We start from the raw sequence: 14,544 nt of genomic DNA, 5'->3' as shown, positions 1-14,544 counted from the left end.
GGGTTGTTGCCTGCTGGGCGGACGCCATGTCTCCTGGCGCAACTCCGGATATGCCGCTTAGGGTCCATATACTTAGTACAATCCCGCTTGCAGTGAGGACATATTGTCTTTTCACCCTTTGCCTTCTTGTCTGTGGCAACTAACTTTGCCCTACAGCTTCCACGGTGGGTGCCAGGATGTGTCAACTTAGAGATATCGTTGCCACAATACTCGCAGATAGCCTCGTTCTTATCTCTCAAGTGCTGGAAAGGGGCTTTGATTTCCGACTTGCTGTCCTTGCTCTTGTTGTCGTTCGACTTGCCATCGTTCGACTTGTTGTCTTTCGACGGGCGTTTTCCCTTGCACGATGCGATATGCTGGGCTTGTCTGGTGGATTGGGAGATGTCTTTGCCGCACTTAGGACATATGCGACCCGAGGAAGCAACTTGCTCTTCATCAGAGGAAGAAATTTGCCCTTCCTCTGCAGAAGAAGCATTCTATCCATCATCCGAATCGGGAGAATCGTTGTCAGAGAGGTGTTGTTCGTGGTCTGAAGGGTCGCCCTCCCCGAGGTCATTATCTCCTGGATCCGACGCCATGGTAGAGCACGAGATGTTTTTGGGCTATGGTATGAAAGGTACAATTGATCAGTATGGGCAGTGTGTAGATGATCGAATGCAAGATGGGAACGTGGGTTGGTATTGGGAGGATGAAAGAATTGGGAGATCCAAAAAAAAGAGCAACAACGCGTGCAATAACAAGCAGGCAGTGTGCAAGGTTTGGGTGATGGGTGAGGCAGCTCGTAGCAAACGTGAGTGAATGAAATAGCTTTCTAACCACTTCGGAGGGGGCAGGCCATACAAAGCTTGCGATACTGCCAACATTGACCGCTTCATTGACGGCACAAAAAGAGGGTTTTTGCTTCTGCTGCATGCACATGATAATTAATGCCCACCTTTTCATCCAATCCTGTATAGCTTGTGACTGATCAGCTCAAAGGCATCGTGTTCAGGCATCGTGTTCTCAATGAGACTGCTTTCCCGCACTAGTGCTGCAGCATGGCTATCAATCCGCTGCCATGGGCGAGTATCCTGTGCAAATGTCCATTCCTCAACGGATCGTTCTGGCTCGAACGTCCCATGCAACGTGGACATGTGATAGCCAAACTCTCCGTCAAAGAATGAGCCCCTTGCTCAGCTTCATATTGGGACCCTATAAGCAGAAGATCTGTGGCAGAATCGATGCGTTAATTCATTGACGCACCTAGCCTAGCATGTTTCCTTGCCCCAGTCACGCTTGTGGCTTTTACCCATGTTGCCGCCCTTAATGACGCGGGCAAGCGACAGATGCCCACACTCTTGTACAGGTACCCTTTCTATCGAAAGTTCCTCTCCCCACTTCTTGCCGTGATCAATTGCGAGCCGCACGAAATGGTCTGAGGTCCACTGGGGGATTATGGCTATAGGCATTGACCTCTTCTATCTTCACGCTTGGTTTCGAATGCGGGGTATGGGGAGGTCCGTCTTCGCAGCCGGCACAGAGAGGTGATTGCTGGTCAGCAGGTCATTTTGAACTCGTATGGCAGCGGATCCAAACATTGATCCACACGTGCGACATGCAAACATCAGCATGGCGTCCACCGTGATGGCCATCAGCTCACGGATGCCACGGTCTGGAAGTGGGTTCGACTGGGAGGAGCTGTTTGTACATGGAAACATCAAGCTGGGCAGATAGATGAGAAGGATGATAGGATAACGACGTGAAACCGTGTTGTTGACGGGAGTGAGGTTAAGCTTTTGACGGGCCGGAGTTTGAGCAACCTATCAGCCTGAAACCGTCATACGCTGCGAATACCTCAATCCTACAACACACCACGTAGCTGGATCGTCGACTCTTTGCCGGCACATACCCTTCCATGTATTCATCAGCTGCAGCGCTTCTCTACGGTCGGAAATAGTTGCGAATGAAGCATGGAGGAAGGGCATGCATTACTGGTGTGACGAAACTGCTCACTTCCCGAATCGCCGGGATGTCCAACAAGCCTTCCGCGTGCTTTGCTAATCCCACAAATCTCCAATATGGGTATCCTCAATACCCGCCCATATAGGACCGTTTCAGTTTGGCAGGCAGAGTACGCAGAGATTTCAATCTCCAGGAAGTCGTAAATGTACAGCCGGCTTCTGTGAACATGTTGAGGCACATACCTGAAGACCGTAATATCATGCAGTTCCCCTTGAACCTAAAATCACCCTTTCCCGCCAGCTGTGGTTGAGCTTGTCAGAAGATGCGTCTGCTCATGGGATCCGTGAGGTCTGCAGAGAGTCTTGGAATCAATCGCCCTTCCTGAAAATCCTCAACCAACCCAATCGAAGAAATGGCACAAGATCTCCTAGACGTCAATTGCGACCGGCCTAGACTGATATCTACGCCATTAACGCTTCGCCTCGGAATTGGCCTGCCTTAGACTGTGTGCGGTAATCATCACTCTCAGCATGAGGTGGAGTGTCATGCTGCAAAAGGCATAAGTGCTGTCATGCAGCCGGCCGCCGTTTCTAGGCAGTGTCACAGACATTCACTTACAGGCTGCATCCATCGTCACAGCAATGGGACCAGCTGCGGTACTCCTCGCCCAGATCACCGCAGGCAGTTTAGAAGCCATGCTCTTGTTGTGGTCTGCATTTCCAGACGACAACAATCTCGCAAGCCCAGTCTCAAGCACACCCTTCCTCTTCATCTTGATTATCTCCTGCTACCACCAAACACCACAATGGATAACCTTGCACGCCAGCATAAGCATCGTTATGAAGAAGTGGGTATTTTATCTGTGCGGAGAGAGCCAACTAACACTTGTGGCAGGCGTTAGACCACGCCCTGGAAGGTAGGAAGGACAGTGCTCTAGATATCTGCTGGGAGCTTCGTCTCGAACCCCGTATCGGCGTCTACCGTCGAGCAATGGTCAATCTCCTGATTGCACAGCTCCTTACCTATGATCAAATGAAATATGCGGAAGAATGCCTCGATCTGCTTGATATCCTCCAGCAAAACAACAATGGTGAGGTTAGCGACAACGTCAAGAACATCATCTCAATCGCGGAGGACCTCATCGAAGAACTCGAAGTCGAACGACTACAGACAGCGGACGCTTCGGGGGCAAGAAAAATTGTCATAGATCCTACCACAGGTCTCCTTTCGGATCCACCATCAAGTCCCCCAACCAAAGACCAGCAGGACACCGCCAGTAACGCAAAAGGAGACAAGGATGCTGAGATGAAGGACGTCGTTGGCAAGGGCAGTGGCAAGAGTGTTCGCAGCGATAAGAGCGGCAGCGGCGACAACGATATTAGTATGAAGAGCGCAAGCGGAAACAGCCATAGCGATCATGTCAGCAGCCAGAAGGACGCTGGCGACAACGACAGACGGGTCATCTATGTCTACAAGACCGACAAGACTGAGAAGGATGATGTCGCTGCTGACCACAATAACACTGTCACCATCGAGGGTATGCTCAGAGATAGTAGTCACAAGCCCAGAGTCAAGTAGACTACGCTCATGCCAGCTCGTAAGGGACCCTCATTTCTCCACTTGACAGAACTGACAAGTTGCAGAGCCAGGTCATCAAGCCACGATCTCCGTCGCCAGATCCAAGCAAGAGGAGCAAGCATACATAACTCCTCAGCCTTCGTCGCCATCTCATCATCAGTAGGGACAGTCTGCATCGACGGATCAGTGCTGCTCGTGGCGTAGTCACTTTTTGTCAGGAAGGCAAGAATTGATTGGGGACGGGCACAAGAATGTTGGGGGGTAGCACTATCCTTTTGCTGAACTGTGTTTGGACGATGTCTGCGCATTTTCCAAACAGCGTGCATCAGTTTTACAGCGCATACTTTTCACGTTGTCGGGGGACGAGTATGACCTTTTCGGTTCTCACGGCGTGAGCTAGATTGAGCAAGTCGGTGTTCCTTTTTAGATTGGCTCCAAAGTCTGTTTTTTTGTAACCATTATTATTTCCTTGATCGCCTTGTCGAGCTTACTTCGGCTTAGCCGGCAGAGATTGTGGTTCAGTCAGAGGACAGCTGTCATGAACCAGATTCCATCCAGAGCTATCCATAGGGTCCGGCGGGTTCACAGGCAACAGAGGAGTTTAAAGATTGGGTGGTCCAGCAGAAATTTCGAAGGGTCGCCCGGAGAAGACTGGCTCAGGGGATGCTTGTGGAGCTGGGTCAAATTAAGCATGCGGCCAAAATGGGCAGCCTTTTCGTCAGACACCTGGCTTATCGGGCTGCTCACTCAATTGCAAAAAGAATGACGAAGATTCAGCGTCGCCTGACATACAGATGAGTAAGTCATTAGAAATAAGCTCATTCCATTTTGAGGTGTATAACAAAATCAGGGATGTCAGCCTCGTGCAATTTCCTTGAGCCAGTCCCACACATCTTCCTCTGGTACAACAGATCTTGCCGCACCTACACGTTGACTCATGGCACCTGTCCACCGCCCGCCATGTTTGCACATTTGGTTACTCTGCCAAGACCGCGCTGGCGAGGCCTATATATAATTTTCGTGCCCCCAAAGACCTTCAAAACATCTAAGTGCGCCAACTCGAACTACCCCCTACATTTTGACAATGCTGACCTGCTGCCAGGTGTAAGCTCCCCTTCATCCTCTTCGACGTCTCAACAACGCTAAAGTGCACCTTCAGGCAAGGGCTTAACGGCAGGCGCCCCTTTTTCCCTTTTTTCTACGTTTCGCTGACGGTTTTGCAGCGTAGCAGTGAGGATTCATCCGAGCTCGTGTTTTTGCTAGGCGAGTTTCCCCTTTTCCCTTCTGATACATCCTGCTGACGACTCTCAGTTGGTAAGTCAACTTGCGACATCGACCTATCCTTGAGCCTCGCTAATCACGTGAAAAAGAAAACTACAACTAATATTGACGCTCCATGTGGCCTTCGGGACGTATGGGAATTTTTGAAAGATTTGATTTCCACCTTTTCATCATTGTCGGCGCCTTGAGCGAAGAAATGGAGAAGAGGGACACGAAAAGAGTGGGAGAAAGGAGTGGCAAAACACCAACACCGCAGGACGAAATAGGCACATAGAAATAATATCAAGACGAAAACACCCTCACTGTAGCTTTAAATGCTGTCGTAGAGCTCACGCGAAATCCTAAGCTTGCCTGCGCGGATCATCACAAACTCCAAAATGCATTCTCCAAACCCTCCGAAATCCAACAACCACCTACCATGCCATCCGCCGTTGTAACAGGCGCCACAGGCCTGTTAGGTCGACAAGTCCTCAAAACATTCGACGAAGCAGGTTGGCAAACGACAGGTACAGGCTTCAGTCGCGCCTCAGGCGAGATCCGCAAGCTCGACATCCAAGATGAAGAAGCCGTGACGCAGCTCTTCGCAGAAATCAAGTAAGCAAACCATAACCCACCAAACAAATCTGACACGAACCAGACCTCAAGTCGTCGTGCACTGTAATCACCCCAAAGCCCCAGCAACAACAAAGCTGACTAGACACAGGCGCCGCGGACCGCCAACCTGATTCCTGCACCAAGAACCCCGAAGCAGCACACCGACTCAACGTGACCGCAACCGAGACCCTTGCCAAAGCCGCATCCTCCCAAAATGCTCTCCTCATCTACATATCGACCGACTACGTCTTTCCCGGCGTGCAGGGGGAAGCACCCTACACGACCAACCACACCCCAAAACCTACGAACGTCTACGGGCAGACCAAGCTAGACGGAGAAAAAGCGGTGCTCAAATACCCAGGCACAATCGTCCTGCGAGTGCCCGTGCTCTATGGCCCGGCCGTCGAAAACAAAGAAAGCGCAGTCAATATCCTGATGGACAGTCTCTACAAGTCCCAGAAAGAGCAGGTGCAGATGGATGACTGGGCGATTCGATACCCGACGAACACAGAGGACGTGGCCAGAGCGTGCGTGGACATTGCGAAAACGAAGCCCAGGACACAAATCCTGCAGTTCAGCAGTGAAGACCGCATGACAAAGTACGAGATCTGCCAGACGTTCGCTGAAATCATGGGTCTGCCTGCGGATGGAATCATACCGAATAAAGATGGAGGGAAGCCTGGACCAGATGGGACAATGAGACCATACGACTGTCACCTCGACACGAGCGAGCTGAAGAAAGCGGGAATCGATGTTTCAACAGTGGACTTTGTAGCATGGTGGAGGAGATATGTAGGAGCATTTCGACACTGAAGGAAGACTCGCTCCACGGCACATTAAGACCATACGTTTCTCGGCCAGGTGCAGGTTACAAGAGGGGGAATCATCTCAGCAGTGGACTTGCTGGCATGATGGACAAGAAAGGTAGGAGCATGTCAACATTCACAATCCATTTGCTTCACGGCACACCAAGATCATGAGATTGTTGCCCGGATGCAAGCTACAAGAGGAGGAATTGGCATCTCAACAGTGACAGTGGACTTGCTGGCATGATGGACGAGAAACCACAGGAGCGCATCGGCGTCGAAGAGCCACTCGCTTCAGGGCACATCAAGACCATACGAACAACTGGGCACGAGCTACAAGAAGAGAAATCGATATATCAACAATGACTTTGTAGCATCGTGGAGGGACAGAAAGCATTTCGACACTTGACATCATCGGTGAAGTTTGTAGCATTTCGACATCAACGAAAAGCCCGCTTCATGGCCCTATCAAGGTTACTCTTGTCGTCCTTCCCCTTGTTATGTCCTTCCATACGCAAAGACTGCCATTTCTGTCCACTCCACGCCAAAATCAAGTTGAATGCTCGATCTCGATGTGCGGGCTCAAGTATCAACGTTAGAGTCTTATCGAACAACAAAATCTGCAACACTGCAGACGAGGAGGAATGCAGGTTCTTAATCTTGTTGAGACCAGTATCCGACTCGACAGCATCCAACTTCTGCAACTCCACAAGCTCTGAATAAACCCACGTTCGTTCACTGATCTTGGTGGTAAGCGTAAGACCTGATCTGCCAACCTCAAGTTGACCCTTCCCGTCCGTCTCTTCCTTGACACTGAACGTATGTAACGGTTCGGAGGCGGCGTGCAATTCGAACTCGCTCAGATCGGCATCTCTCATGATAGCCTTTTCCTGTAATCGTAGAATTGCCAATTCCGAGTGGGTAGGGATATCCCAGAACATCCACCGCATATGAGACACAAGATATCGATACTTTGGAAAGTTCGTGGCAATAGGAAACGTCACGAAAAAGCCGGCCCCAACAATAAACCAAACCAGCTTCATGCAAAACGCCATGTCCGCAGACAAGGTGATGGTCAAGCAGGACCCAAAGAAAAACAACGATGCCAAAGTTCGACCTGGTTTTTCATTTCGGTGGAAATTGATCAAGACTTCAAGCAGATCAGCGATATCGCCCAACTGCATCTGAAGAATAGGTCCAACCTCGTCGAGAAGAGGTTCGATCCAGTTATTCTGACCGTGCCGCTGCAACAATTCTCCCCAGGCTTGAACACGCTTCTCACGATCAAAAGACCGGGCGACACTGGCGCGGACGGCCTTAACCGAGCCTGGATTGAATTTGTTGCGCAAAGTCGAATAGAGGATGTAAAAGTAGACGTAGGACATAATATACTGAAAGTACCACAGCACCGCAAAAAGAGCGGCCCATTTTGCCGTACACTTGGGATCTTTCCACATGTAAACTTCTCTGATCTTCATGAAAAAGGTCTGCAATGGCGCGCTGGTGATGGCAATCCTCTCAAGGATCCTAGCCAAATCTTCAAGGTCGAATGGAGGAGTCTCGAAATCGTCAATGTAAGGCGCGTTGAACCCTCGGGTGTAGTACAGCGCCAGGTGACCAACATATCTTTCCCACTGCAGCCGCCGCTCGCCAGTTGGAGTGATGGTTGTATACTGGGAACGCTTAGGACGGTCCACCATAACTGGTCGCACGACCTTGACACGCGAAACGTGACGACCGAGAATCCAAGCAGTTTGAAGATCTTCTTTCTTCTCCTCGACCACCTGTATGCGGTGACGAGCATCGTCAATATCAGCTTGATGGTTCGGACCGGGGCCAATATCAGATTCTGCTTGGGCAAGAGCATCGTGCGCGTCAAGCAATTCTTGATCTCGTTCAGCGGTCAATGCCGGATGTTGGGTCTCTCCAATCGTGCCAGCTGTTTTGTGAATGGCTTTGCCTCGCGCAACTCGGCGAGGATGAGCCACGACGAACTTGAGATCTTTGGCGCCATCTTTGAGAGTTTCACGGACCGACTTGTCTAACCTGTCCGACTTGTTGTCAAGAACCTTAGCTGGGTCGAAAGCCGGGTCTGAGAAGACGCTTTCATCGTCGGAAGTCTGGTCACGTTTGAAGATGCGTTTGGCTTTCAACTTTGCTTTCTCCTTCAAGATGCTGCCAGCTTCAAGTAAGTTGCTGGCATGTTGTTCGACCTCTGCCGCAGCATTGTTATCCGGATGGGTAGACATTTTGATAGTGGGCGTAGTCAGTCAAGGACATTTCAGCACGGCATGACAGTAAGCGATCGACCAGACAGAGGTTCAAGTGAAGGAAGCAAAGACCAGAGAAGCAAGGGCCATGTTGCTTGAAAGGAAACGAAGTCACTGACGGCAAGAGCATTATGAGATGTCGTCGACAGCCCCGGAAAAAGGTGTGGCTTAACGGGACCCTACCTGAGAGCTTCACTGCTTCAGACGGCCCAGGCTCGCCCATTCCCGGTTTTAGCTGGGACAGTGGTTGCACTGTGTAGTTACCTGTGATTGGCAAGAGACGGGAAGGACGATGGGCAGTGACGAAAGCTGAAGCGAGATCCAAGCGAGCGAAATCTCAGATCGACCCAGCAGAAAGGTACGCCACTGATGACGATGGTCGATCCAAAGGAAAGCGTTACCGAAGCCTGAATGGTGCCCTGAAACTTGGCCCCAGCTGCCAGGAACGGGTCGTTGCACAGACCAGCCACAGCAGTGGCTTGCCGCTTGACCTGGAAGCAATGGCTTTTTAACGTCCAACTGCATTCATTCTCCCTTCATGAGGCCGTAAATTCTGATTGTGCACCCAATATGAGAGCTGCAGCAGATTCATTGCCAGAGATGCAGATCACCACATCCACACCACATATCAGTTTTGTGGGTGTAAAAAATGGAAAGGTGCGATAAGCTGTCACGCATGGAACAAGCGTCTCTAAAGCTCACCTCATTGCCCTCTGATCACAACCCTCTTTGTCTCGGGTCATTGCACGGGCATGAATCTGCAGAAGAATCATTTCCATACGTCCAGCTTGCGTACGGAGCTGGGTGTTGGATAAACAGTGAGTCGTGCTAGGCTTCCTCTGAGATAATGGCCATCATGCAAATGAGTGAAGATGGGTCAGCTGGAACACATCTCCAGCTTTCCTGGTCAAGTTCAAGGCGTCAAAAAGAACATCAGGAAGGATTAAATGACTCGAGGGTGCGGTGAGAATTTCTGCCCGATGATGTGTTGAGGTATTGTTGTTGTGATCGATTCACTAACGAGCATTGGTATTGTTCTCGTTCACTTATTCCCTGCCTCACCTAACACAATAACATCTGCAGCTTTGTCGCAGGCCAAACAACGTGAATCAACCCTCTCGAATTCCACTCCTACATTCTTTGGATACTTTTATTGCTGGATATCAAGATGGACGACGACAATCCTCCCCCAAAGAAGAAATCTCGCTTCTTCAGCAATGGCAAGAGCAAAATCGGCAACATAATTCCATCCTTCAGAAAACAGCCACACCAGCGGCAGTCAAGTACTTCGGGCAATCCATCTGCATCTGAGAGTTCTTCAACAAATGGCCTCTCATCGCTCAGGAATCCCTTCTCTAATCGTCCTGGAGATCCGCCCGGTTCCAGTCTGACCAATGCCACCACAGCCTCTGCGAACCAGTCCTCGAATACCGCACACAACACATTCGGAGCTGGCAATGAACATCTACCAGACCCCACACACCCAAGAAGTGATGAACATGATGAGCAAGAGCAGGATCCCAGAGACAATCATGACGAACATACAAGTCTCGACGGTACACCTACAGCTGACAAGAATTCGAAAGATGAACGAAGAAAAGCCATATACGGCATTGAAGCTCTCGGTCCGCAAGCCACCCAAATCATCCCCAGACCAGTCAATTATGCCCCGACTGGTGCTCAGCATGGGGCTGACATCCCATCTGACGCAGCTGCCCAAGCATCATACACCTTCACAGGTATTCCAGGAACGACTTCAACGGCTTCCGGCCCGGCCCAGACCACTTCAAGCCATGACCAGACGCAGGAACCATTCACTTTTAGGATGCGTGTACCTCAGCCAGCGCCATACCAGTTGGGCGTACGGAACGGTGAAGACACACAACTACATGGTGTCAACGCGACTTACCTCACCACGCCTCAGCAGAGCACGACTACACAAGATACGGGCGACAATCAGCGATCCAACGCCATCCCTAGTCATCGACTACTTAGTCCCCTCCCACTTGGGGCGTCAGAACCCTATGTTGATATGGATCGAGATGAAGAAGGCCGGCCCATATCCAGACCGAGATATCAGTCTGCACTATCTCACGCTCTCTACGCCAACAGCACCGGTCTCCCAGCACACCGGATTCCCAACCTCAGACCAACTACGCCAGCTCACATCGCCAATCCCGAGTCCCTTATCCCTGACAATTTGCTCACATCGCCAAATCGGGTCCATCGGGCCAAAATGCACGCCCATATCTCCTTGAAACGTAAACGTCCCGGCACGATCCTCCCACCACAGCCATACGTCTACTCACGCGACGACCATCCCAACTTCAACATCTTCGACGGCATCCTCCTCTACCCCGAGCTTGTCTTCGCGCTCGCCACAGCACTACCAGTCAAAGACCTTATCAGTCTCTACGCCATCAGCAGAGACTACCATACCATCATCGACACACGCTTTACAACAGTCGTACTATCCCAGGCACGCCGAAAAGCTCCCGAGTCAGCCGAGGCGTTCCGTTTTCGCAGCTATGCAAAACTCTGTCGCACCGACCCAGCCGCACGCATCCCACATCCCAACGCCGCACTTGCAGCACGCAGTATCCCCCGCAGCATCCCATCCTTCCGCTGGCTCAAGATGGTCCTACACCGCGAGAAAGTCATCCACGAGCTCGTCACGGTCTTCGCCGAAGATGGCATCCCCCTCCCATTCCGCTGCCGTCTCGCCCTCAAGCGGTTATGGTTCATGCTCGACCTACCAGATAACGCCCGACGCATCGGCTACGTGCACAACAAACGTCTCATGACCGACCTAGACATTTACTTCTCGGCCTGCTTCTTTGTCAAGCTGGACATGCGTCTCAACGACCCGATCGCCAGCGAAAAGCGTGACAGCATGCGCAAAATGCTGCTCTCGCAAAAGAGCTTCACCACCATCTTGCAGGTCATAAAACGCGAGATGTGGACGACCAAGTTCGAGGTTCTAAAGGAGTGGATCAAGTTACGATACGAGCCGATGGAGGACGAGATCGGTCTGCCAATGTTTGGCGTGCGGCCTGAGAATATTGGGAGAGGACGTCTGGAGTACTGGGGCGAGGTGTCGACGGAAGAGCTTGGTCGGATTCCCGGATGGCTCTTCAGACCGGATCAATTAATTGTGCGTGAGGCCATTCGTCGCGGCATGTCACTTGATCGGCACTACCTCCAGTTCATGCTGTACGGGTACGTGCGACCAGATACGCTGCAAGATTACGCACCCAGAAGGTATGGACGGCGAATTGAGCAGTTTAAGGACGATGAGTACGAGATTGACGACATGATTGGTGGTGTTGCGGCTTTGGCAGTCGGCGATGAAGGATACGACGACCTTTTGGATCTAGGACAGCCGAGGCGAGGAAGTCCGTATACTATTGTCAAGGAGAAGATCAGTACTCAGGAGAAAGCGCTGAGGAAGAAGCAGGAGGAGTTTCTGAGCATGTGTATCGCATGGTGGGAGAGGGAGATGAAGAGTGGTGATGCTGAAGATGGCCGATGAAGGACACGAGCTTCTGGACGCAGGTGTTGAACGCTCACGAGGGAGCGGAAGAGTGCTGATGATCACAAGAGCTGATGAAGATACAGGAAGTTTCTTGACACTGGGCAAGAAGTGCTGATGGTAATGCTGATCTGATCGGGTTGAGGTCTCTCGCAGGCTTGGAGTCCTCACATGTATGGAATATCATGGCATGTCACAACGATTCCCATCAATGGAATAACCAGAGGCAATACCTAGGTAGTCTGTCTTGTCTGATGCGCCCTCCTAGTACATCTCTATGCGTGCACTACGGGCTATCAGGAATGGTAACCTTGGAACATACCTGGTAGGACTGATGGGCGAATGTGAATCACTGGTAGAAGATGTCGGTGCTACTCGGACCAACCTCAGAAGTTGCGAAGCTGGTTGAAGAAATCAGGTCGCCCAGACATCAGGCATCCTGCCTTCGTAAACGACGCCTGCCTCAGCAGTAAACAAGGTTGACAACCATGGAGACGATTGACAACAATGAAAAAGAGATAGGTCGACTTCCGTCCACAAGAGCTCGAGACTTCGCCTTATAGTGGCATCATGATTGTTTCAGGTCCATTGTAGTTGTACACATGGTTTGGTGATGCATCGCTTTGACGCGCTTGCACACAAGGTGAAGAATTTGAAGATTGATCCTTCCCTTCCCTAGTCTCAACGTATTGAGATCGCCCTTTCTTCTTTTCCCCTTTACCGTCAATATACAATGGCAAGAAGGGTCTGCCATCTTACCATTTCAATACCCCTTTTGAATCCAAAACGCCCAATGAAGCATATGATGCCCGGGAATCGCTTGCTTGCCTGTCTGCCTGCCCGAAGCATATAACCCCAACGCCATCGCAATACTGTAATGTCAAACCTCGAACACTCAAGATCCAATCTTCAAAGCCCAGTCAAATCGCCATCGAGAACCGCTTTAGCCAGCCTCGTATGACCAGAGTCTGCTATCCGTTCTCCAATGATCGATCCAACCTTGTCGACCAATTTCGTCCGCATTTCATTCTCAGATTCAGCGGAATGGCCGTTCATCATGGGTAAATCATCATGGACCAAGGCTCCCAGAGCGTTGAGAATGGCACTGACAACCTTCTCAGCTTCAGCCTTCTTGATGCTTTGCTCTGAGTTGATATCGTCTTCCAGTAACTCTCCGTATGACCTTAGATTCGGTACAATCAACTGTCGCACCACTTCTGCTCCTCCAATGGCCTTTAGCCCGAGTATAGCACCATAGTGGCTTCCGAACGGTTTCTTGGGGTCAAGGAAGGTCTTCAAGCATGATCGCGCAAGTCGAGGTTTGAGGTTGTGCGAGTACTTTGAGTACTTGTTGCAAAGATGTCCGAGTAATGAAGCAGCCAAGTCTCGCAGATCGTAGTGATCTAACGTGCCGATTCCGCTGCCCAGTGTCCGTCCGATCAAGCATGTCAACACCGGCGGGACCATCGAAGCCACCTATGCCATATATTAGCAGGAATCATCTTATGAACAAGGTTGCCAGACGTATGGAGTCATGTTGAGCTTCTCATTCCTCGTCAACGCGTCCGTTACCAGCATCATTTGTGTGAGCACAAACAAATCCTTCAAGTTATGTGTGACCTTCTCAGCAACGAATTGTACAAAGTATGGCACCAGTTGATGTAGTCCGGGATCTTCTTTGAGACTGGCCAGACCTGCCGTCCGGTATTCAGGTTGCGTTTCGTCCAGCACCGATGCGCACACCTTTTCGAAGTATAGTTGTAGTTCTTTCGAGAGGATATGCTTGACTTGAGGTTTCGTGGTAACGTTATCTGCGCCGGCCATCGCAGCCAGCGCTGGATTCGCGCCAGGTCCTTTGGGGAGGAGTTCGAGGTTTCTGGCTTCGTTCGATGTCGGATTCTGAGGTATTGACGGTTGTACACCCTCGACAGCTAGCCAGTGTGCTGCAGCAGCATTAGCACTCTAGATCGAGAATACTCTCCGGGCCAAACTCACCAGTAAATGAAACCTCACGCGGCACTTTGGGTAGCGGCGCGTTGATGAGTTTCTCAAAATCCATCTCCTCATCTTCCACATAAAACAAAGGCTGTCCAGGACCCAGCGACGCCTCTCCATATTTCAACGGACGTGTAGTCTCATAACCATAGAGCGGTTCAATGTCCAAGACGCGCAGAGCCTGTGAGATATCTTGCGACCACAATATTGTTCTTCGAGCGTGTTTCATGAATTTGAGGGCTTCTTGGAGGACTTGGGATATTCGGTATTCCACATCGCGACAGAGTGCTTGATTGACGTCTTTGTTGAGGTTGATGATTCCCACGGATTCAGCGACATCCTTGACGGTGTCTTGACCCCAGAGAGTCATGGTTGCATTCGTAGATGGAATTGAGATGATGCCGCACAAGACAGAACGTTAAGGTCAAGATGTTCGCAATTGGGGGTTTGCGGAGAAGAAGCGCAGGGCACGAAGACATTCCCCGCCAAAGGCCGGTGATGGCCAGCTACACAGGGTGACCGAGGAAGACTTCTTCATTTCTACATC

At 50.8% G+C, this 14,544-nt stretch overlaps 6 protein-coding genes across 6 annotated transcripts; 4 read left to right on the top strand and 2 right to left on the bottom strand.

Annotated features, from left to right (window-relative positions):
* Window positions 1-26: 26 nt before the first annotated feature.
* On the top strand, window positions 27-868 carry EDD37DRAFT_678535 (uncharacterized protein; the record flags this gene model as incomplete). The annotated part of the gene is made up of 2 exons (XM_062819650.1): window positions 27-92; window positions 157-868. 2 exons carry the CDS (start codon window positions 27-29, stop codon window positions 796-798), a joined length of 708 nt encoding a protein of 235 aa, XP_062665138.1. The 3' UTR covers window positions 799-868.
* A 1,714-nt stretch (window positions 869-2,582) lies between these two features.
* EDD37DRAFT_654991 (uncharacterized protein) lies at window positions 2,583-3,519 on the top strand (the record flags this gene model as incomplete). The annotated part of the gene is made up of 2 exons (XM_062818732.1): window positions 2,583-2,792; window positions 2,836-3,519. The coding sequence occupies 2 exons, from the start codon at window positions 2,583-2,585 to the stop codon at window positions 3,517-3,519; spliced, it is 894 nt and encodes a 297-aa protein (XP_062665137.1).
* Window positions 3,520-5,097: 1,578 nt separating this feature from the next.
* EDD37DRAFT_305571 (dTDP-4-dehydrorhamnose reductase) lies at window positions 5,098-6,424 on the top strand. Its single transcript, XM_062811257.1, has 3 exons — window positions 5,098-5,394; window positions 5,438-5,457; window positions 5,504-6,424. Exons 1-3 carry the CDS (start codon window positions 5,219-5,221, stop codon window positions 6,205-6,207), a joined length of 900 nt encoding a protein of 299 aa, XP_062665136.1. The 5' UTR covers window positions 5,098-5,218; the 3' UTR covers window positions 6,208-6,424.
* Window positions 6,424-8,780, bottom strand: EDD37DRAFT_305567 (uncharacterized protein). The gene has a single exon (XM_062811256.1). It carries the CDS (start codon window positions 8,447-8,449, stop codon window positions 6,641-6,643), a length of 1,809 nt encoding a protein of 602 aa, XP_062665135.1. The 5' UTR covers window positions 8,450-8,780; the 3' UTR covers window positions 6,424-6,640.
* An 858-nt stretch (window positions 8,781-9,638) lies between these two features.
* EDD37DRAFT_571573 (uncharacterized protein) lies at window positions 9,639-12,002 on the top strand (the record flags this gene model as incomplete). The annotated part of the gene is made up of 2 exons (XM_062814342.1): window positions 9,639-9,960; window positions 10,105-12,002. 2 exons carry the CDS (start codon window positions 9,639-9,641, stop codon window positions 12,000-12,002), a joined length of 2,220 nt encoding a protein of 739 aa, XP_062665134.1.
* Window positions 12,003-12,456: 454 nt separating this feature from the next.
* Window positions 12,457-14,543, bottom strand: EDD37DRAFT_305240 (transcription initiation factor TFIID subunit D5). The gene is made up of 3 exons (XM_062811252.1): window positions 13,998-14,543; window positions 13,527-13,945; window positions 12,457-13,478 (listed from the first exon to the last, which is right to left on the bottom strand). Exons 1-3 carry the CDS (start codon window positions 14,365-14,367, stop codon window positions 12,912-12,914), a joined length of 1,356 nt encoding a protein of 451 aa, XP_062665133.1. The 5' UTR covers window positions 14,368-14,543; the 3' UTR covers window positions 12,457-12,911.
* Window position 14,544: the final 1 nt, after the last annotated feature.

This window comes from Exophiala viscosa (genome assembly GCF_022695815.1).
Source record: "Exophiala viscosa unplaced genomic scaffold EDD37scaffold_20, whole genome shotgun sequence".
Lineage (NCBI taxonomy): Eukaryota > Fungi > Ascomycota > Eurotiomycetes > Chaetothyriales > Herpotrichiellaceae > Exophiala > Exophiala viscosa.
This window is presented reverse-complemented; position numbering and strand designations above follow the sequence as displayed.